Below are 23031 nucleotides of genomic sequence, written 5' to 3'. Positions count from 1 at the left end.
ATTATATTATATTATATTAAATAATATTATAATATTATATTATATTATATTATATTATATTATATTATATTATATTATATTATATTATATTATATTATATTATATTATATATTATATTAATATTATATTATATTATATTATATATTATATATTATATTATATTATATTATATTAAATATATTATATTAAATTATATTATATTATATTATATTATATTATATTATATTATATTATATTATATTATATTAAATAATATTATATTATATTATATTATATTATATTAAATAATATTATATTATATTATATTATATTATATTATATTATATTAAATATTATATTATATTATATTATATTATATTATATTATATTATATTAAATAATATTATATTATTATATTATATTATATTATATTATATTATAATATTATATTATATTATATTATATTATATTATATTATATTAGTAAAGCTTAAGGCTTAATTATAGTGCACTATGTAACATAAAGGAATTGTTCAAATTCTATTCTGGAAATATACAAGAACAAATAAATAGAAATACGTTGTTATGTGAGGAACTGGTGAGCAAAAATATGATCACAATATAAACTCAACTCACCAATAAAAGCATATATAATGTATGTTATAGTTACACTAACCTTAGCCAGCTAAATGTCGCTTTGTCACAATGTTATTCTCTTTCTTTGCGTCTTTGGTTGTGTAAATATATATCCTGTGCTATTAAAAAAAAGCCCTAATGGCATTTATTGTGGGACATTGGTCCACAACTGTCTGGACGAAGACATAAATGTGTTGTCTGACTGACAGAAGCCTTTGTGGTCACTGATTTTAACAATACCACAACATATAATCAGATATCATATGTGATGTTAGGCCACATTTTTAAAGTGTGGTGCATGAGTTGGTGCCATGGTGTAATGGTTAGCACTCTGGACTCTGAATCCAGCGATCCGAGTTCAAATCTCGGTGGGACCTTACTTTTAAACGAGAATGTTGTGGTTACGGTGAGCCCTCCAGTATGGAAACTCAGACAGACACAGTGTGGGATTACCGAACAACTCTGATTCTGTAATGCTATGTTAATAACATATAGTGTGTGACATTGTTACAAACCTGTCTGGAAACTAAGACAACATGTGTTGACTGATTACCCAGTGTACCATTATAGAACAGTGGTTGTATATTGTGCATGTGCATATATATTACATTATATTATGTTATATTAGTAAAGTTTAAGGCTTAATCCTTGTTTAATATGTAACATAAATGAGTTGTTGAAATTCTATTCTAGCAATATACAAAAATAATAATAAATAGAAATACCTTGTTATGTGAGGAACTGGTAAGCAAACAATGAATGCCACATAAAACATAAAAAATATGATCACAATATAAATCCATGACTGTCATCTGGTGGTTAACACCCGCTAGTGCTAGAGGTGTCAAGAGCAGCACACATGCAATATACTCAACTCTCCAATGAGATTTTGAACCCTCACAATCTGAGTTCAGATTCTGCTCTGTCTGAACAAGCATGTGCTGAACATGTAAAATGGGTAAATGTATATGAGCCGGATGTCTAAACGCCTTGGGTGTTGTAGTAGTCAGGATGGCCGAGCGGTCTAAGGCGCTGCGTTCAGGTCGCAGTCTCCCCTGGAGGCGTGGGTTCGAATCCCACTTCTGACATATACATTTTCACATATGATGACACCAATAAAAGCATATATAATATATGTTATAGTGAAGGCGTTCCCTCGCTAATGAATAAACAATAAACAAAATATAGAAGAAATTAATCAATGGTGAAATAAGCTAATATCAGTATCATAAATTCTTGCGTTCCCTCGCTGATGAAGACAAATGAATAAACAAACAAAATACAGAACAAATTAATCAATGGTGAAATAAGCTAATATCAGTATCATAATTTTTTCCTTTATTACTATACAGAACTATATGGATGTGAATAAAAATGTAGACAAAAAATAAAATATTTATTTATGTTGTGTTTAATAAGCAATTTCAATTAGTGCCCTCTATTTTAGCATTTATTTATTTGGTTTTATTTATTAGTGCCTTTATTTATTTTGTATTTATTTCACCATTTATTTATTATTTTCTTGTTTTTCTTGATACATTTGTTTATTTATTTATTGGTAATACAAATACTTTGCTGTCCTCCAAACTGGATATGAGCTGGATATTCCTCTTTCACTTGGTCATGATGTTATCCAGTCCACCTGACCACATTTTTAAAGAGCCTTGCATGAGTTAGGCCACATTTTTAAAGTGTGGTGGTGCCATGGTGTAATGGTTAGCACTCTGGACTCTGAATCCAGCGATCCGAGTTCAAATCTCGGTGGGACCTTACTTTTAAACGAGAATGTTGTGGTTACGGTGAGCCCTCCAGTATGGAAACTCATCAGAGCCTGAGTACAGGTAGTCATGACCAAACACAGAGACAAAACTGTTCTTACAATATAAATCCATGACTGTCATCTGGCAGTTAACATCCGCTAGTGCTAGAGGTGTCAAGAGCAGCACCCATGCAATATACTCAGCTGTCCAACGAGATTTTGAACCCTCACAATCTGAGTTCAGATTCTGCTCTGTCTGAACAAGCATGTGGTTAACATGTAAAATGGGTAAATGTATATGAGCCGGATGTCTAAACGCCTTCAGTGTTGTAGTAGTCAGGATGGCCGAGCGGTCTAAGGCGCTGCGTTCAGGTCGCAGTCTCCCCTGGAGGCGTGGGTTCGAATCCCACTTCTGACAGATACATTTTCACATATGATGACACCAATAAAAGCATATGTAATGAATATGTTATAGAAATTAATCAATGGTGAAATAAGCTAATATCGTATCTGCATTCCCTCGCTGATGAAGACAAATGAATAAACAAACAAAATATAGAAGAAATTAATCAATGGTGAAATAAGCTAATATCAGGATCATACATTTTTCCTTCATTACTATACAGAACTATATGGATGTGAATAAAAATGTAGACAAAAAATAAAATATTTATTTATGTCATGTTTAATAAGCAATTTCAATTAGTGCCCTCTATTTTAGCATTTATTTATTTGGTTTTATTTATTAGTGCCTTTATTTATTTCTCCATTTATTTCACCATTTATTTATTATTTTCTTGTTTTTCTTGATGCATTTGTTTATTTATTTATTGCTAATACAAATACTTTGCTGTCCTCCAAACTGGATATAAGCTGGATATTCCTCTTTCACTTGGTCATGATGTTATCCAGTCCACCTGAAGGACCAGCAGGGCTAGAGGTTATAAATACACTGTTTGTATCAGGTATGTTTGTACACAAATATTAATGTATTATTTTATTGATAACTTGGGCTAATATATTGATTATCAGGTGCTAGCTAAAGTTAGAGTAAGCTAACGTTAGCTAAGTTAGTTACACTAACCTTAGCCAGCTAAATGTCGCTTTGTCACAATGTTATTCTCTTTCTTTGCGTCTTTGGTTGTGTAAATATATATCCTGTGCTATTAAAAAAAAACCCTAATGGCATTTATTGTGGGACATTGGTCCACAACTGTCTGGACGAAGACATAAATGTGTTGTCTGACTGACAGAAGCCTTTGTGGTCACTGATTTTAACAATACCACAACATATAATCAGATATCATATGTGATGTTAGGCCACATTTTTAAAGTGTGGTGCATGAGTTGGTGCCATGGTGTAATGGTTAGCACTCTGGACTCTGAATCCAGCGATCCGAGTTCAAATCTCGGTGGGACCTTACTTTTAAACGAGAATGTTGTGGTTACGGTGAGCCCTCCAGTATGGAAACTCATCAGAGCCTGAGTACAGGTAGTCATGACCAAACACAGAGACAAAACTGTTCTTACAATATAAATCCATGACTGTCATCTGGCGGTTAACATCCGCTAGTGCTAGAGGTGTCAAGAGCAGCACCCATGCAATATACTCAACTCTCCAATGAGATTTTGAACCCTCACAATCTGAGTTCAGATTCTGCTCTGTCTGAACAAGCATGTGGTTAACATGTAAAATGGGTAAATGTATATGAGCCGGATGTCTAAACGCCTTCAGTGATGTAGTAGTCAGGATGGCCGAGCGGTCTAAGGCGCTGCGTTCAGGTCGCAGTCTCCCCTGGAGGCGTGGGTTCGAATCCCACTTCTGACATATACATTTTCACATATGATGACACCAATAAAAGCATATATAATATATGTTATAGTGAAGGCGTTCCCTCGCTAATGAATAAACAATAAACAAAATATAGAAGAAATTAATCAATGGTGAAATAAGCTAATATCAGTATCATAAATTCTTGCGTTCCCTCGCTGATGAAGACAAATGAATAAACAAACAAAATACAGAACAAATTAATCAATGGTGAAATAAGCTAATATCAGTATCATAATTTTTTCCTTTATTACTATACAGAACTATATGGATGTGAATAAAAATGTAGACAAAAAATAAAATATTTATTTATGTCATGTTTAATAAGCAATTTCAATTAGTGCCCTCCTTCATTTATTTTAGCATTTATTTATTTGGTTTTATTTATTAATGCCTTTATTTATTTTGTATTTATTTCACCATTTATTTATTATTTTCTTGTTTTTCTTGATACATTTGTTTATTTATTTATTTATTGGTAATACAAATACTTTGCTGTCCTCCAAACTGGATATGAGCTGGATATTCCTCTTTCACTTGGTCATGATGTTATCCAGTCCACCTGAAGGACCAGCAGGGCTAGAGGTTATAAATACACTGTTTGTATCAGGTATGTTTGTACACAAATATTAATGTATTATTTTATTGATAACTTGGGCTAATATATTGATTATCAGGTGCTAGCTAAAGTTAGAGTAAGCTAACGTTAGCTAAGTTAGTTACACTAACCTTAGCCAGCTAAATGTCGCTTTGTCACAATGTTATTCTCTTTCTTTGCGTCTTTGGTTGTGTAAATATATATCCTGTGCTATTAAAAAAAAGCCCTAATGGCATTTATTGTGGGACATTGGTCCACAACTGTCTGGACGAAGACATAAATGTGTTGTCTGACTGACAGAAGCCTTTGTGGTCACTGATTTTAACAATACCACAACATATAATCAGATATCATATGTGATGTTAGGCCACATTTTTAAAGTGTGGTGCATGAGTTGGTGCCATGGTGTAATGGTTAGCACTCTGGACTCTGAATCCAGCGATCCGAGTTCAAATCTCGGTGGGACCTTACTTTTAAACGAGAATGTTGTGGTTACGGTGAGCCCTCCAGTATGGAAACTCATCAGAGCCTGAGTACAGGTAGTCATGACCAAACACAGAGACAAAACTGTTCTTACAATTAAATCCAAGACTGTCATCTGGAAGGTATTACATCCGCTAGTGCTATTAAACAAAATTGTCCCCCCATGTTGCTCTATGGATTCATGACATCTCTACTATAATGTAGCCTACTATATCTTCATTTATTCAGTCAGTCTTTGTGGGGCCTCTTCTGTGTGAACGCTGTGTATTTTATGTACTATTGTCTGCATCGATGACATTCATGGTCATGTAAGAAACTGTTTCCACAATGAAAGGAAAATAAGGTGTAAACAAACAATGAAGTATAAATACACAGAAAACAGCTGCCCTTTAAAAGATTTATTTTAAAAAAAGCCCTATTATGCTATTTTCTGGATGCATATTTTTATGCAGAGGCAGATTACTATGAAAACAATAATTGCAACAGACTAATCTAATATAGTAAGTGCTACAAACTACTACGCTCAAGACAGTTACAAATGTTTAAATACGTTAATGCTCATAATCTCCCATGGTTTACTCATCCTGGCTGTCCTGCAACACTCTTCATAAACTCTCTAAAGGTCCGACACACAGTGGTATCCCTCCAGAAATGTCTTCTCATTTCTGCTTGAAAGCTCTGTTGTGATTGGTCAAGCACATTTAAAAACAGCTTCTCCGGAAATAAGACCTGACTTTTGTTGAGAAAGACCAAGCTAAGGAAGCAATACAGTAAGTCACTTCTGTAACATTGTGACCTCTGGGAGTTTGGAAGTAAACAAACACAAGTTTCTTTCCCAAAACTATCACTGTTTCAATTGATTTTTTGGTTCCATGGTGTAATGGTTAGCACTCTAGACTCTGATTGAAGAACAAAAGCTGGGAAACAGTGGAAAAGTATAATAGGGCCACTTTAAATATATTTGAATAGAAAGTCACACGTTGTTCAAGGAAAACTGTTAAGATTGTAAGTAAAGGCTAGGAATATACTTTAAGTCATTGTTTAGTAGAAAACTAATCTGTTGGCCATGATCATGGACTGAATATAATACGATTGTGATGTGTAAAACCATGTTTCAGTATTATTGTTTTGTTTGGACTTTATTAGGGTTTCTCAGAAGAAGAACAGTAACAAATGAGTTTGACACAGAGAAAAGGCTCCCTCATTTAAACAGTTGTTGTAACTATATTTAAGGTGTCTAATGCATCTCAAGGAATGAATAATTAAAATAATTGATAATATACAAGCAATAGTTCTGCAGACTGAGTTGATCATTTCATCAATGGGTCTTTACAGCCCTCGACTCGCTGACTGCTACTCACCTCTGCTGCATGCATTGCACATGAATGGATTGTCTTACCATAAAACTTTGAATTGCAGCTCTGTTTGAAAGGTGCTGTGACATTAAATTAACCTTTCGCCTTAAGTTCTTAAGCCACTTTAGAGTCGTAGTAAACCAGCAAAATGTTGCAGAAAGAAAAGTGTTTTTAATTGAACTATTTTCTTTTGATGACCAACATGTAACTTCAGACAAAAGACACTATATTTTGACCAACCTGTCAAATCAGTTGAGCCAACTTACTGTATATATTCAGGCTATAGGGTGCTAATGAGAACTCATTGGTGCGTGTCCCGGGATTTCTACATCAACAAGTTATTACTACACATTTATATTAAACATGAAAGTAGTGCAACTTTAAATTTTCAACAACATCCGACTGACAAGCATGACATAATTTTTTTGATTTTATTTTTTTAAGATGTTATTTGTGTAGCTGAAGGTGTTTCAGTGGGCCTCACAGACCCAGATCAGCAACAGGTGCCCAGCCCAAGCTCTCTAAGAAGACGAGGAAAAACTCCCCATGAACCTTAGAACAATCTAATGGACATGGGAAGAAACCTCGGGAAAGGCTATTCAAAGAGAGATCCCCTCTCCTTGGATGGCTGGGTGTGTGTGTGTGTGTGTGTGTGTGTGTGTGTGTGTGTGTGTGTGTGTTGGTGCTTGGTGGGGTGATGGGTTGGTGGTTGATGGTTGGTTGGTTGGTGGGTTGGTTGGTTGGTTGTGTGTGTGTGTGGGGTGATGGGTTGGTGGTTGATGGTTGGTGGGTTGGTTGGTTGGTTGTGTGTGTGTGTGTGTGTGTGTGTGTGTGTGTGGGCGCATTAGTTATTGTATCTTTGTGAGGACTAGTTTTAGTTTTACACCTGAAAAGTGAAATCACTTCACATTCCAAGTGTAGAATAAAGTCTTAACCCTCAAACAGCTGTTTTAAGGTGCTGTTTAGGGGTTAAGACTGATTAATCCTCACAAGTATACAATAACAAATGTGTCTTTGTGTCCTCAGTGTTGAGCCTGGCATGAGAAGAGTTTCTTGTACCACTTCTTCCTCATCTGCTTGATGGTGATCTGGCTCTGAAGATCTTCGAGCTGGGACTTCAAGGAGCTCTCGGTCGTCTGCCGCTCCTGTTCCTTCTCCTGCAGCGTCTGCTGGATGTTTTCTGTGGCCTGAAGGAGGGATAACTTCTCCTGCTGCCACTCGATGGTACGACTCTTCATCTGCTGCTCAGCCTCCATCACAGCAGCCAAGAAGTCGTTGTTTTTCTTTTCTTGATGGTCGAGCTGAACTCCAAAGGAAGATTTTTCCTGCTGCCAAAGGAGATGTTCTCTCTCTAGCTGATCTTCAAATTTGTTTTTGAGAGTAGCCATGAGGTTTTTGTTGTCTTTGTATTGCATCTCCAGCTTGGCAAGATAGTTATTCTGGGATGTTTCCAGCTGTGTCGTGAGGGTTGACTGTTCCTGAAAGCGGAGACGCTCAGTTTCTAACAGATCTTCTGTCTTTTTCAGAGCTGCTGCGATCCTGTTTGTCTCCGCTCTCTGTTCCTCCAGCTGGGCTTGATGGGAAGCCTGGGATGTTTCTAACTTCTGTGTAGCCTCCTCCTCCTGTTTTTGAAGAGAAGCTACGATCAGCTGGGCAGCATAGAGGTCCCTGCAGGTTTTTTCCTGCTTGGCTGTGAGGGAAGACTTCTTCTGCTGCCACTCAATGCTACAACTCTTCAACTGCTGCTCAGTCTTCATCACAGCAGCCAAGAGGTTGTTGTTTTTCTTTTTCTGGTGCTCAAGCTGAACCTCAGAGGAGGCTTTCTTTCTCAGCCTGTCCTTCAGCAGGGAAGCTTTCTCCTGCTGCCATAGAAGACGTTCACTATCCAGTTGATCTTCAGATTTCTTCTGGAGAGTAGCCATGAGGTTCTTGCTGTCTTTGTCCTGCGTCTCCAGCTGTGCAAGATAGTTGCTCTGGGATGTTTCCAGCTGTGCCGTGAGGGTTGACTGTTCCTGAAAGCGGAGACGCTCAGTTTTCAGCAGATCTTCTGTCTTTTTCAGATCTTCTAAGATCTTGCTGTTCTCCGCCCTCGTTCCTCCAGCTGGGCTTGATGGGCTGACTGGAATCTCTCCAGCGTCTGCTTAGCCTCCTCCTCCTGTGCTTGAAGAGAAGCTATGGTTTTCAGCTGGTCATTGTTATTGTCCCAGTCTGTTTCCAGCTGTGCAATGAGGGAGGACTTCTCCTCTTCCCACTGCAGAGTTCCAGTCTTCAGCTCCTGTTCAGCCTTCTCCAGAGCAGCCTTGAGCTTACTAATATCTTTTTTCTGCTCATCCAGTTCAGCCAGACAGGATGCTCTGGACGTCTCCATCTCCTCCTGGGTGGTAGTTTTCTGCTGAGAGTGGAGGCGCTCAGTCTCCAGCAGGTCCTTTGCCTCTTTCAGGGCTTCTGTAGTCTTCCTGGTCTCTGCTTGCGCTTCAACCAGCTGTGCTGTGAGAGAAGACTTCTCTTTTTGCCACTGTAGATGTCCATTCTTCAGCTCTTGTTCAGCCTTATGAAGAGCAGCCTTGAACTTACCATTGATGGCTACATGTTCATCAAATGTAGCCTGACAGAAGGTCTTGTATATCTCCATCTCCTCCTGGGTGATGGTTTTCTGATGAGAGTGGAGACGCTCAGTCTCCAGCAGGTCCTGTGCTTCTTTCAGAGCTGCTGCGATCCTGTTAGTCTCCGCTCTCTGTTGGTTCATCTGAGCTTGATGGAAAGCTTGAGGTCTTTCCAGCGTCTGCTTTAATGCTTCCTGCTCTTGTGCCCGAAAGGAAGCTATCAGATGCACCTGGGATTGAAGGTAGTCCCCGTTTTTCTGCTGCTGTGTTGTGAGGAAAAACTTCTCCTGTTGCCACTGGAGATGAACGGTCTTCAGCTGTTGCTCAGTCTTGTCAAGAGCAGCCTTGAGCTTACTGCTAATATCGATCTGTTCATCCACTTTAGCCTGACAGAAGTCTCTGAATGTCTCCATCTCCTCTTCGGTGGTAGCTTTCTGATGAGGGCGGAGACGCTCAGTCTCCAGCAGGTCCCGTGCTTCGTTCATCTGAGCTTGATGGAAAGCCTGATTTTTGAGAGCTTCAGCCATCTTTCTCAATTCAATGCGCAGTTTCTGTGTTTGAGCCGTCTCAATTTCCAGATAGCTCTCCAACTCCAACTCCACGTTGGTTTTAGCCACTGCAATCATCTTCCTTACAGCACAGAGCTCCATCTTCTTAGCCTCCACTTCATTTTGAAGGGCCTCTTTCTCTCCCTTCACTTGCTCCAACTTTACATGAGATTGGCCATGTTTAGCCTGAGATTCATGCAGCTGATCTTTCAGGCCACATATCTCCTTCGGCGTTTCTTGTTTCTCGTCGCTCCACTTGTTGTTCATGTTCTTTTCTTGGACATGATCAAGAAAATGTTGCAGCGAGTCCTCATCGATGTCTAGGAGGACTCTCCCCTCTGATTCAGTCTTGGTGAGCCTCGCCTCGCTGTCCTTCAGTTCACTTCTGACTTGTTCCTCGAGTGAACTGAGGTAAAATTAATTGGAGGTTCAACCTCCTTGGAATTTAATTCCATGTCTTCCAGCTTTGTCTCCTGCTGCTGGACCTGGGTCTTTCTTTTCAGATGTCTACGTTGTTTCCTGCTCAGTGGACTTTCCATTGCTAGTCAAATTCGTCTCCGATCCAAACTGGAGTCTGAGTGAAATGTGTTTCAGATCAAACCTTTTGTCTCCTATTAGTAAACTATAGAAAAGTCCTTTATGACATCACAGATGATGTTCCTTTGATGTTTGCCTTTAATGAGTGTTCCAAATTACATTGATTCTATCCATCCAGTCCTGGGAACCTTTGGTTGCTATGGAGACCAGTTGGAATGTTTTTGTTTATGTTTGAATGTATGAATGTTATAATTTCTGATAATCCCTAAAATATGGCGAAGAAATTACACTTTAAAAGGGTATATGTATATAAATATAAATACATGTAAAAATATATACATATACATACATGTATATATATATATTTATACACACATACATACATACATACATACATACATACATACATACATACATACATACATACATACATACATACATACATATATATATACATATATATATATATATATGTATATGTCTATACACATACATGTATGAATATAAACATACATACTCTGTCTGATTAGGACTTAAGTGGGACCAGTTAATGCACTTTGTTCCAACACTAACATCCGAGTATAGGACGGATATACATATACATATACATATATATATATGTGTGTGTGTGTGTATGTTAATAATAGATAGAGAGTATCTATTATTAACCCTATTCTATTCAAACTGATGCAGAAATTGAAGGAACTGATGGGAATTGTACATTACATGATTACATGTCACAAATACAATTGATTGATTGATTTGTAGGGTTTATTAATAATATAGTTACTTAATTGTGTGTCTTGGTGAGGATTTATGTTTAGTGAGTGTTTGATTGATTGACAAAGATCTTATAGTTCAGTCTATTTTGCTATAATGTTCTCTGCTTACTAATCCTATCTGAACTCTCACCAGAACACTTACAGGTGACGTCACTGATGCTAAGAGACAAGATTGAGACAACTATGCCCCTACATTTGTTTTCATTTTAGATAATTAGCACCATTTAACGTATGCTAAATTAATTATTTAATAGCAAGCCCTGTTAACAATGTAGTACAGCTTCTAAACTATATTGACGATGGTCTTTTTAAAGGCTTGCCAGAAGAGCCGATCACATAACACATCGATGGTAAATTGAAATGTTCTCAATAAATATCTGTTCTTGACAAATCCACACAGAATTATCACCAAACTTCTATGGAGGGTTAAAGCGTTTTTTAGCTCCTTTTTATTGTTTTACAACTCGCAACTTAACTGTTTTGGTTGAGTCCCACAGCTCTCACTACCCTTGTTTCAATTGACAGCAGGCGGCTGTCTTCAGTGAAAACCCTCAGATAAATCCACTTTACACTACCTTTCCATCACCAAACAGCACACAGTAAAAGTTTGTCTGTAGCTGATGAAGAACCATCATATAATTTAAAGGCCCAGACAATTTTTCCAAGAGTCAGCCTTATCAACCTTTTAGGGCAACAAAGATCAGGGTGCTCCTCTGTCCCCCAAGGGACCAAATATTCATGAATGCAGCTTTAATCCAAAAACAAGTTGGGGCTTGAATGACATTTTGAGGTAAATGTGAACAGGAAGGATGCTGTAAAATGTTGCTATGCAACAAGGATAATAAGTGTAACACTGAAAATGTAAAAAAAATATTCCAACAAACTATCCGGATTGTGGGTAGCGTAGTGCTAAAAGAGTTTCAGTAGAACAGACCTGAATTCTGACTGACTTTTTGATTCCATGAAAGCTTATACCTTTGTTTTACAACGTTGTGGTTCCATCCCATGACTATGAATCATAATTTCTTGAGAAAGCTAATGTTTCATCTCTCTGCTGCATGTATAGGTGTGTACTACAGCCCTCAAGAAAGGGAGCATTGATTTCACAGGGTGGAGTGGAACGATAATATTGAATATTTGCTCTATTTCATTTTGATTAATTTATGTCAGACCCTGAAGGTCCCAGCATGCATCAGAGGTTTCATCATGTCATTTTACCAATGTGTTTGTTCACATATGTGTGGGTTGGTTTGTGTAGCTGTACCTGTATGTGTCCCGTCTTAGCACTCTAAGCAAGTGTGTGAGAAAACCCTCTATTCCCATTTCAGACCTGCTTACTGTACATCAGCGATGTATTTAACTTTGAGATTTAACTGCAGAATAACAGGTCGATGGATTCAACAGAAATGATATTGTATCAGCATAGTCCACTGTTTACCTTTACACTACAGACTTTATGTGACTCTGTTACACAGTTATATGGTACTCACAAATATGGATTTTTACACTCTAACCAGACTCTTATTAAGAGAAAAGAAGCATTTGCACAACACATAACACTAAAACTCAAATGAATGTGAATCCTAGAGAAATAATCAAGCTGCATTCATCCATACTATTTATTTTAATAAGGGTAAAATGATTGAAAGATTGAATGCATATGTGTCCCAGTTAATTTCCAGTTGCAGCGTATGTGAATGACATCAGCTGACAGGAAGTAAAAACATGGACTCAAGCTGTTGCCTAGCAACGGAGTTCTGTTGAAACATGCTAAAATGCAGCATTACAGAGGCTGAATACAGTTATATTCAGACAGACAGTTTGAGAAAAATAAAGATATTTTTGAACATTAAAGAATGTAAACAAAAGTAGAAATATGGACCTGGCAATGAGCATGATATGCCACCTTTAATGAGTATTTTTGTACATTCTTGACAACTATACAATAAGTGTATCAGCCTTGTTTATAGAGACAGATACTTCACATACCCTCAACAATGTTTCTGTTCCTCTCTCTTGAGTTTTCTGTCTTATATCTGACATAGGCAGCCTCCTTTTGTCACTGAGTACTTGGGACTGGTGACGTTACCAGATTTTAAGCGAGTCACTTACTGTCAGACTTGGCCATTAATCTGTTTTTCCACACGGCAACTTGATCTCTGAAGACGCAGTGATACCAACGTCGTTATACTGTTGGCTCACTAACCTTATTAGAAGGAACAACCACAATTCTGATATTTTCCACAGGGATAAATAATACATTCATTTTTGACCCATCAAATTTTTGAAATGATTTCATAATTTTATTAATTGTATTGGCACCTTTCTAAAACGTTTGATTATTTGTTACTTAAAAAATACATTTGTCTACATAAAAATTGTTATCAATATAACCTTTAATACTTATCTCTTTGTTATTTCAAATATTAATTTGCATTTCCTTGAATTGCATCTCTGTTTGAAAGGTGCTGTGACATTAAATTAACCTTCTTGCCTTAAGTTCTTAAGCCACTTCAGACTCGTAGTAAACCTGCAAAATGTTCATTATTTTCTTTTGATGACCAACATGTAACTCCAGACAAAAGATACTATATTTAGACCAACATGTCAAATCAATTGAGCCAACTTACTTTATATTTTCAGGCTTTAGGGTGCTAATGAGAACTCATTGGTGTTTGTCCCAGGATTTCTACTTGAACAACTTATTATTATACCTTTAATATTAAACATGACAACCTAAACTTTTTCATTAACAACCGACTTACAAGCATGACATAATTTTTTTGATTTTATTTTTTAAGATGTTATTTGTGTAGCTGAAGGTGTTTCAGTGGGCCTCACAGACCCAGATCAGCAACAGGTGCCCAGCCCAAGCTCTCTAAGAAGACGAGGAAAAACTCCCCATGAACCTTAGAACAATCTAATGGACATGGGAAGAAACCTCGGGAAAGGCTATTCAAAGAGAGATCCCCTCTCCTTGGATGGCTGGTGTGTGTGTGTGTGTGTGTGTGTGTGTGTGTTGTGTGGGGTGATGGGTTGGTGGTTGATGGTTGGTTGGTTGGTTGGTTGGTTGGTTGGTTGGTGGGTTGGTTGGTTGGTTGGTTGTGTGTGTGTGTGGGGTGATGGGTTGGTGGTTGATGGTTGGTTGGTTGGTTGGTTGTGTGTGTGTGTGTGTGTGTGTGTGTGTGTGTGTGTGTGTGTGTGTGTGTGTGTGTGTGTGTGTGTGTGTGGGCGCATTAGTTATTGTATTTTTGTGAGGACTAGTTTTAGTTTTACACCTGAAAAGTGAAATCACTTCACATTCCAAGTGTAGAATAAAGTCTTAACCCTCAAACAGCTGTTTTAAGGTGCTGTTTAGGGGTTAAGACTGATTAATCCTCACAAGTATACAATAACAAATGTGTCTTTGTGTCCTCAGTGTTGAGCCTGGCATGAGAAGAGTTTCTTGTACCACTTCTTCCTCATCTGCTTGATGGTGATCTGGCTCTGAAGATCTTCGAGCTGGGACTTCAAGGAGCTCTCGGTCGTCTGCCGCTCCTGTTCCTTCTCCTGCAGCGTCTGCTGGATGTTTTCTGTGGCCTGAAGGAGGGATAACTTCTCCTGCTGCCACTGATGGTACGACTCTTCATCTGCTGCTCAGCCTCCATCACAGCAGCCAAGAAGTCGTTGTTTTTCTTTTCTTGATGGTCGAGCTGAACTCCAAAGGAAGATTTTTCCTGCTGCCAAAGGAGATGTTCTCTCTCTAGCTGATCTTCAAATTTGTTTTTGAGAGTAGCCATGAGGTTTTTGTTGTCTTTGTATTGCATCTCCAGCTTGGCAAGATAGTTATTCTGGGATGTTTCCAGCTGTGTCGTGAGGGTTGACTGTTCCTGAAAGCGGAGACGCTCAGTTTCTAACAGATCTTCTGTCTTTTTCAGAGCTGCTGCGATCCTGTTTGTCTCCGCTCTCTGTTCCTCCAGCTGGGCTTGATGGGAAGCCTGGGATGTTTCTAACTTCTGTGTAGCCTCCTCCTCCTGTTTTTGAAGAGAAGCTACGATCAGCTGGGCAGCATAGAGGTCCCTGCAGGTTTTTTCCTGCTTGGCTGTGAGGGAAGACTTCTTCTGCTGCCACTCAATGCTACAACTCTTCAACTGCTGCTCAGTCTTCATCACAGCAGCCAAGAGGTTGTTGTTTTTCTTTTTCTGGTGCTCAAGCTGAACCTCAGAGGAGGCTTTCTTTCTCAGCCTGTCCTTCAGCAGGGAAGCTTTCTCCTGCTGCCATAGAAGACGTTCACTATCCAGTTGATCTTCAGATTTCTTCTGGAGAGTAGCCATGAGGTTCTTGCTGTCTTTGTCCTGCGTCTCCAGCTGTGCAAGATAGTTGCTCTGGGATGTTTCCAGCTGTGCCGTGAGGGTTGACTGTTCCTGAAAGCGGAGACGCTCAGTTTTCAGCAGATCTTCTGTCTTTTTCAGATCTTCTAAGATCTTGCTGTTCTCCGCCCTCTGTTCCTCCAGCTGGGCTTGATGGGCTGACTGGAATCTCTCCAGCGTCTGCTTAGCCTCCTCCTCCTGTGCTTGAAGAGAAGCTATGGTTTTCAGCTGGTCATTGTTATTGTCCCAGTCTGTTTCCAGCTGTGCAATGAGGGAGGACTTCTCCTCTTCCCACTGCAGAGTTCCAGTCTTCAGCTCCTGTTCAGCCTTCTCCAGAGCAGCCTTGAGCTTACTAATATCTTTTTTCTGCTCATCCAGTTCAGCCAGACAGGATGCTCTGGACGTCTCCATCTCCTCCTGGGTGGTAGTTTTCTGCTGAGAGTGGAGGCGCTCAGTCTCCAGCAGGTCCTTTGCCTCTTTCAGGGCTTCTGCAGTCTTCCTGGTCTCTGCTTGCGCTTCAACCAGCTGTGCTGTGAGAGAAGACTTCTCTTTTTGCCACTGTAGATGTCCATTCTTCAGCTCTTGTTCAGCCTTATGAAGAGCAGCCTTGAACTTACCATTGATGGCTACATGTTCATCAAATGTAGCCTGACAGAAGGTCTTGTATATCTCCATCTCCTCCTGGGTGATGGTTTTCTGATGAGAGTGGAGACGCTCAGTCTCCAGCAGGTCCTGTGCTTCTTTCAGAGCTGCTGCGATCCTGTTAGTCTCCGCTCTCTGTTGGTTCATCTGAGCTTGATGGAAAGCTTGAGGTCTTTCCAGCGTCTGCTTTAATGCTTCCTGCTCTTGTGCCCGAAAGGAAGCTATCAGATGCACCTGGGATTGAAGGTAGTCCCCGTTTTTCTGCTGCTGTGTTGTGAGGAAAAACTTCTCCTGTTGCCACTGGAGATGAACGGTCTTCAGCTGTTGCTCAGTCTTGTCAAGAGCAGCCTTGAGCTTACTGCTAATATCGATCTGTTCATCCACTTTAGCCTGACAGAAGTCTCTGAATGTCTCCATCTCCTCTTCGGTGGTAGCTTTCTGATGAGGGCGGAGACGCTCAGTCTCCAGCAGGTCCCGTGCTTCGTTCATCTGAGCTTGATGGAAAGCCTGATTTTTGAGAGCTTCAGCCATCTTTCTCAATTCAATGCGCAGTTTCTGTGTTTGAGCCGTCTCAATTTCCAGATAGCTCTCCAACTCCAACTCCACGTTGGTTTTAGCCACTGCAATCATCTTCCTTACAGCACAGAGCTCCATCTTCTTAGCCTCCACTTCATTTTGAAGGGCCTCTTTCTCTCCCTTCACTTGCTCCAACTTTACATGAGATTGGCCATGTTTAGCCTGAGATTCATGCAGCTGATCTTTCAGGCCACATATCTCCTTCGGCGTTTCTTGTTTCTCGTCGCTCCACTTGTTGTTCATGTTCTTTTCTTGGACATGATCAAGAAAATGTTGCAGCGAGTCCTCATCGATGTCTAGGAGGACTCTCCCTCTGATTCAGTCTTGGTGAGCCTCGCCTCGCTGTCCTTCAGTTCACTTCTGACTTGTTCCTCGAGTGAACTGAGGTAAAAATTAATTGGAGGTTCAACCTCCTTGGAATTTAATTCCATGTCTTCCAGCTTTGTCTCCTGCTGCTGGACCTGGGTCTTTCTTTTCAGATGTCTACGTTGTTTCCTGCTCAGTGGACTTTCCATTGCTAGTCAAATTCGTCTCCGATCCAAACTGGAGTCTGAGTGAAATGTGTTTCAGATCAAACCTTTTGTCTCCTATTAGTAAACTATAGAAAAGTCCTTTATGACATCACAGATGATGTTCCTTTGATGTTTGCCTTTAATGAGTGTTCCAAATTACATTGATTCTATCCATCCAGTCCTGGGAACCTTTGGTTGCTATGGAGACCAGTTGGAATGTTTTTGTTTATGTTTGAATGTATGAATGTTATAATTTCTGATAATCCCTAAAATATGGCGAAGAAATTACACTTTAAAAGGGTATATGTATATAAATATAAATACATGTAAAAATATATACATATACATACATGTATATATATATATTTATACACACATACATACATACATACATACATACATACATACATACATACATACATACATACATACATGCATATATATATATAAATATATATATGTATATGTCTATACACATACATGTATGAATATAAACATACATACTCTGTCTGATTAGGACTTAAGTGGGACCAGTTAATGCACTTTGTTCCAACACTAACATCCGAGTATAGGACGGATATACATATACATATATATATATGTGTGTGTGTGTGTGTGTGTGTGTGTGTGTGTGTGTGTGTGTGTGTGTGTGTGTGTGTGTGTGTGTGTATGTTAATAATAGATAGAGAGTATCTATTATTAACCCTATTCTATTCAAACTGATGCAGAAATTGAAGGAACTGATGGGAATTGTACATTACATGATTACATGTCACAAATACAATTGATTGATTGATTTGTAGGGTTTATTAATAATATAGTTACTTAATTGTGTGTCTTGGTGAGGATTTATGTTTAGTGAGTGTTTGATTGATTGACAAAGATCTTATAGTTCAGTCTATTTTGCTATAATGTTCTCTGCTTACTAATCCTATCTGAACTCTCACCAGAACACTTACAGGTGACGTCACTGATGCTAAGAGACAAGATTGAGACAACTATGCCCCTACATTTGTTTTCATTTTAGATAATTAGCACCATTTAACGTATGCTAAATTAATTATTTAATAGCAAGCCCTGTTAACAATGTAGTACAGCTTCTAAACTATATTGACGATGGTCTTTTTAAAGGCTTGCCAGAAGAGCCGATCACATAACACATCGATGGTAAATTGAAATGTTCTCAATAAATATCTGTTCTTGACAAATCCACACAGAATTATCACCAAACTTCTATGGAGGGTTAAAGCGTTTTTTAGCTCCTTTTTATTGTTTTACAACTCGCAACTTAACTGTTTTGGTTGAGTCCCACAGCTCTCACTACCCTTGTTTCAATTGACAGCAGGTGGCTGTCTTCAGCGAAAACCCTCAGATAAATCCACTTTACACTACCTTTCCATCACCAAACAGCACACAGTAAAAGTTTGTCTGTAGCTGATGAAGAACCATCATATAATTTAAAGGCCCAGACAATTTTTCCAAGAGTCAGCCTTATCAACCTTTTAGGGCAACAAAGATCAGGGTGCTCCTCTGTCCCCCAAGGGACCAAATATTCATGAATGCAGCTTTAATCCAAAAACAAGTTGGGGCTTGAATGACATTTTGAGGTAAATGTGAACAGGAAGGATGCTGTAAAATGTTGCTATGCAACAAGGATAATAAGTGTAACACTGAAAATGTAAATAAAATATTCCAACAAACTATCCGGATTGTGGGTAGCGTAGTGCTAAAAGAGTTTCAGTAGAACAGACCTGAATTCTGACTGACTTTTTGATTCCATGAAAGCTTATACCTTTGTTTTACAACGTTGTGGTTCCATCCCATGACTATGAATCATAATTTCTTGAGAAAGCTAATGTTTCATCTCTCTGCTGCATGTATAGGTGTGTACTACAGCCCTCAAGAAAGGGAGCATTGATTTCACAGGGTGGAGTGGAACGATAATATTGAATATTTGCTCTATTTCATTTTGATTAATTTATGTCAGACCCTGAAGGTCCCAGCATGCATCAGAGGTTTCATCACGTCATTTTACCAATGTGTTTGTTCACATATGTGTGGGTTGGTTTGTGTAGCTGTACCTGTATGTGTCCCGTCTTAGCACTCTAAGCAAGTGTGTGAGAAAACCCTCTATTCCCATTTCAGACCTGCTTACTGTACATCAGCGATGTATTTAACTTTGAGATTTAACTGCAGAATAACAGGTCGATGGATTCAACAGAAATGATATTGTATCAGCATAGTCCACTGTTTACCTTTACACTACAGACTTTATGTGACTCTGTTACACAGTTATATGGTACTCACAAATATGGATTTTTACACTCTAACCAGACTCTTATTAAGAGAAAAGAAGCATTTGCACAACACATAACACTAAAACTCAAATGAATGTGAATCCTAGAGAAATAATAAAGCTGCATTCATCCATACTATTTATTTTAATAAGGGTAAAATGATTGAAAGATTGAATGCATATGTGTCCCAGTTAATTTCCAGTTGCAGCGTATGTGAATGACATCAGCTGACAGGAAGTAAAAACATGGACTCAAGCTGTTGCCTAGCAACGGAGTTCTGTTGAAACATGCTAAAATGCAGCATTACAGAGGCTGAATACAGTTATATTCAGACAGACAGTTTGAGAAAAATAAAGATATTTTTGAACATTAAAGAATGTAAACAAAAGTAGAAATATGGACCTGGCAATGAGCATGATATGCCACCTTTAATGAGTATTTTTGTACATTCTTGACAACTATACAATAAGTGTATCAGCCTTGTTTATAGAGACAGATACTTCACATACCCTCAACAATGTTTCTGTTCCTCTCTCTTGAGTTTTCTGTCTTATATCTGACATAGGCAGCCTCCTTTTGTCACTGAGTACTTGGGACTGGTGACGTTACCAGATTTTAAGCGAGTCACTTACTGTCAGACTTGGCCATTAATCTGTTTTTCCACACGGCAACTTGATCTCTGAAGACGCAGTGATACCAACGTCGTTATACTGTTGGCTCACTAACCTTATTAGAAGGAACAACCACAATTCTGATATTTTCCACAGGGATAAATAATACATTCATTTTTGACCCATCAAATTTTTGAAATGATTTCATAATTTTATTAATTGTATTGGCACCTTTCTAAAACGTTTGATTATTTGTTACTTAAAAAATACATTTGTCTACATAAAAATTGTTATCAATATAACCTTTAATACTTATCTCTTTGTTATTTCAAATATTAATTTGCATTTCCTTGAATTGCATCTCTGTTTGAAAGGTGCTGTGACATTAAATTAACCTTCTTGCCTTAAGTTCTTAAGCCACTTCAGACTCGTAGTAAACCTGCGAAATGTTCATTATTTTCTTTTGATGACCAACATGTAACTCCAGACAAAAGATACTATATTTAGACCAACATGTCAAATCAATTGAGCCAACTTACTTTATATTTTCAGGCTTTAGGGTGCTAATGAGAACTCATTGGTGTTTGTCCCAGGATTTCTACTTGAACAACTTATTATTATACCTTTAATATTAAACATGACAACCTAAACTTTTTCATTAACAACCGACTTACAAGCATGACATAATTTTTTTGATTTTATTTTTTTAAGATGTTATTTGTGTAGCTGAAGGTGTTTCAGTGGGCCTCACAGACCCAGATCAGCAACAGGTGCCCAGCCCAAGCTCTCTAAGAAGACGAGGAAAAACTCCCCATGAACCTTAGAACAATCTAATGGACATGGGAAGAAACCTCGGGAAAGGCTATTCAAAGAGAGATCCCCTCTCCTTGGATGGCTGTGTGTGTGTGTGTGTGTGTGTGTGTGTGTGTGTGTTGGTGCTTGGTGGGGTGATGGGTTGGTGGTTGATGGTTGGTTGGTGGGTTGGTTGGTTGGTTGGTTGTGTGTGTGTGGGGTGTTGGGGTTGATGGGTTGGTGGTTGATGGTTGGTGGGTTGGTTGGTTGGTTGTGTGTGTGTGTGTGTGTGTGTGTGTGTGTGTGGGCGCATTAGTTATTGTATCTTTGTGAGGACTAGTTTTAGTTTTACACCTGAAAAGTGAAATCACTTCACATTCCAAGTGTAGAATAAAGTCTTAACCCTCAAACAGCTGTTTTAAGGTGCTGTTTAGGGGTTAAGACTGATTAATCCTCACAAGTATACAATAACAAATGTGTCTTTGTGTCCTCAGTGTTGAGCCTGGCATGAGAAGAGTTTCTTGTACCACTTCTTCCTCATCTGCTTGATGGTGATCTGGCTCTGAAGATCTTCGAGCTGGGACTTCAAGGAGCTCTCGGTCGTCTGCCGCTCCTGTTCCTTCTCCTGCAGCGTCTGCTGGATGTTTTCTGTGGCCTGAAGGAGGGATAACTTCTCCTGCTGCCACTCGATGGTACGACTCTTCATCTGCTGCTCAGCCTCCATCACAGCAGCCAAGAAGTCGTTGTTTTTCTTTTCTTGATGGTCGAGCTGAACTCCAAAGGAAGATTTTTCCTGCTGCCAAAGGAGATGTTCTCTCTCTAGCTGATCTTCAAATTTGTTTTTGAGAGTAGCCATGAGGTTTTTGTTGTCTTTGTATTGCATCTCCAGCTTGGCAAGATAGTTATTCTGGGATGTTTCCAGCTGTGTCGTGAGGGTTGACTGTTCCTGAAAGCGGAGACGCTCAGTTTCTAACAGATCTTCTGTCTTTTTCAGAGCTGCTGCGATCCTGTTTGTCTCCGCTCTCTGTTCCTCCAGCTGGGCTTGATGGGAAGCCTGGGATGTTTCTAACTTCTGTGTAGCCTCCTCCTCCTGTTTTTGAAGAGAAGCTACGATCAGCTGGGCAGCATAGAGGTCCCTGCAGGTTTTTTCCTGCTTGGCTGTGAGGGAAGACTTCTTCTGCTGCCACTCAATGCTACAACTCTTCAACTGCTGCTCAGTCTTCATCACAGCAGCCAAGAGGTTGTTGTTTTTCTTTTTCTGGTGCTCAAGCTGAACCCGAGAGGAGGCTTTCTTTCTCAACCTGTCCTTCAGCAGGGAAGCTTTCTCCTGCTGCCATAGAAGACGTTCACTATCCAGTTGATCTTCAGATTTCTTCTGGAGAGTAGCCATGAGGTTCTTGCTGTCTTTGTCCTGCGTCTCCAGCTGTGCAAGATAGTTGCTCTGGGATGTTTCCAGCTGTGCCGTGAGGGTTGACTGTTCCTGAAAGCGGAGACGCTCAGTTTTCAGCAGATCTTCTGTCTTTTTCAGATCTTCTAAGATCTTGCTGTTCTCCGCCCTCTGTTCCTCCAGCTGGGCTTGATGGGCTGACTGGAATCTCTCCAGCGTCTGCTTAGCCTCCTCCTCCTGTGCTTGAAGAGAAGCTATGGTTTTCAGCTGGTCATTGTTATTGTCCCAGTCTGTTTCCAGCTGTGCAATGAGGGAGGACTTCTCCTCTTCCCACTGCAGAGTTCCAGTCTTCAGCTCCTGTTCAGCCTTCTCCAGAGCAGCCTTGAGCTTACTAATATCTTTTTTCTGCTCATCCAGTTCAGCCAGACAGGATGCTCTGGACGTCTCCATCTCCTCCTGGGTGGTAGTTTTCTGCTGAGAGTGGAGGCGCTCAGTCTCCAGCAGGTCCTTTGCCTCTTTCAGGGCTTCTGCAGTCTTCCTGGTCTCTGCTTGCGCTTCAACCAGCTGTGCTGTGAGAGAAGACTTCTCTTTTTGCCACTGTAGATGTCCATTCTTCAGCTCTTGTTCAGCCTTATGAAGAGCAGCCTTGAACTTACCATTGATGGCTACATGTTCATCAAATGTAGCCTGACAGAAGGTCTTGTATATCTCCATCTCCTCCTGGGTGATGGTTTTCTGATGAGAGTGGAGACGCT

At 39.2% G+C, this 23031-nt stretch overlaps 1 protein-coding gene and 7 non-coding genes across 8 annotated transcripts; 7 read left to right on the top strand and 1 right to left on the bottom strand.

Annotated features, from left to right (window-relative positions):
* Window positions 1-919: 919 nt before the first annotated feature.
* trnaq-cug (transfer RNA glutamine (anticodon CUG)) lies at window positions 920-991 on the top strand. The gene has a single exon. It is a non-coding gene; the product is annotated as a tRNA-Gln (tRNA).
* A 628-nt stretch (window positions 992-1619) lies between these two features.
* On the top strand, window positions 1620-1702 carry trnal-cag (transfer RNA leucine (anticodon CAG)). Its single transcript has one exon. It is a non-coding gene; the product is annotated as a tRNA-Leu (tRNA).
* A 610-nt stretch (window positions 1703-2312) lies between these two features.
* trnaq-cug (transfer RNA glutamine (anticodon CUG)) lies at window positions 2313-2384 on the top strand. Its single transcript has one exon. It is a non-coding gene; the product is annotated as a tRNA-Gln (tRNA).
* A 324-nt stretch (window positions 2385-2708) lies between these two features.
* Window positions 2709-2791, top strand: trnal-cag (transfer RNA leucine (anticodon CAG)). Its single transcript has one exon. It is a non-coding gene; the product is annotated as a tRNA-Leu (tRNA).
* A 931-nt stretch (window positions 2792-3722) lies between these two features.
* trnaq-cug (transfer RNA glutamine (anticodon CUG)) lies at window positions 3723-3794 on the top strand. The gene has a single exon. It is a non-coding gene; the product is annotated as a tRNA-Gln (tRNA).
* A 324-nt stretch (window positions 3795-4118) lies between these two features.
* trnal-cag (transfer RNA leucine (anticodon CAG)) lies at window positions 4119-4201 on the top strand. The gene has a single exon. It is a non-coding gene; the product is annotated as a tRNA-Leu (tRNA).
* Window positions 4202-5198: 997 nt separating this feature from the next.
* On the top strand, window positions 5199-5270 carry trnaq-cug (transfer RNA glutamine (anticodon CUG)). The gene has a single exon. It is a non-coding gene; the product is annotated as a tRNA-Gln (tRNA).
* A 2392-nt stretch (window positions 5271-7662) lies between these two features.
* LOC129112846 (trichohyalin-like) lies at window positions 7663-16920 on the bottom strand. Its single transcript, XM_054625083.1, has 4 exons — window positions 14730-16920; window positions 14562-14682; window positions 8718-10197; window positions 7663-8652 (listed from the first exon to the last, which is right to left on the bottom strand). Exons 1-4 carry the CDS (start codon window positions 16918-16920, stop codon window positions 7663-7665), a joined length of 4782 nt encoding a protein of 1593 aa, XP_054481058.1.
* Between the last annotated feature and the right edge of the window lie 6111 nt (window positions 16921-23031).

This window comes from Anoplopoma fimbria, chromosome 23 (assembly GCF_027596085.1).
Source record: "Anoplopoma fimbria isolate UVic2021 breed Golden Eagle Sablefish chromosome 23, Afim_UVic_2022, whole genome shotgun sequence".
In the NCBI taxonomy this organism is placed as follows: Eukaryota; Metazoa; Chordata; class Actinopteri; order Perciformes; family Anoplopomatidae; genus Anoplopoma; species Anoplopoma fimbria.
Note: the sequence above shows the minus strand (reverse complement) of the source record. Positions and strands in the feature narration are given on the sequence as shown.

What these genes read in the sequence shown, in the direction of transcription:
- LOC129112846 (XM_054625083.1), bottom strand. Translation starts at nt 16,920, where the DNA reads ATGAACAACAAGTGGAGCGACGAGAAACAAGAAACGCCGAAGGAGATA. An exon ending in AAGCAGATGAGGAAGAAGTG is followed by an intron (nt 10,198 to 14,561) that starts GTACAAGAAACT and finishes ATTTTACCTCAG; the next exon opens with TTCACTCGAGGAACAAGTCA. An exon ending in AGGAACGAGGGCGGAGAACA is followed by an intron (nt 8,653 to 8,717) that starts GCAAGATCTTAG and finishes CTCCGCTTTCAG; the next exon opens with GAACAGTCAACCCTCACGGC.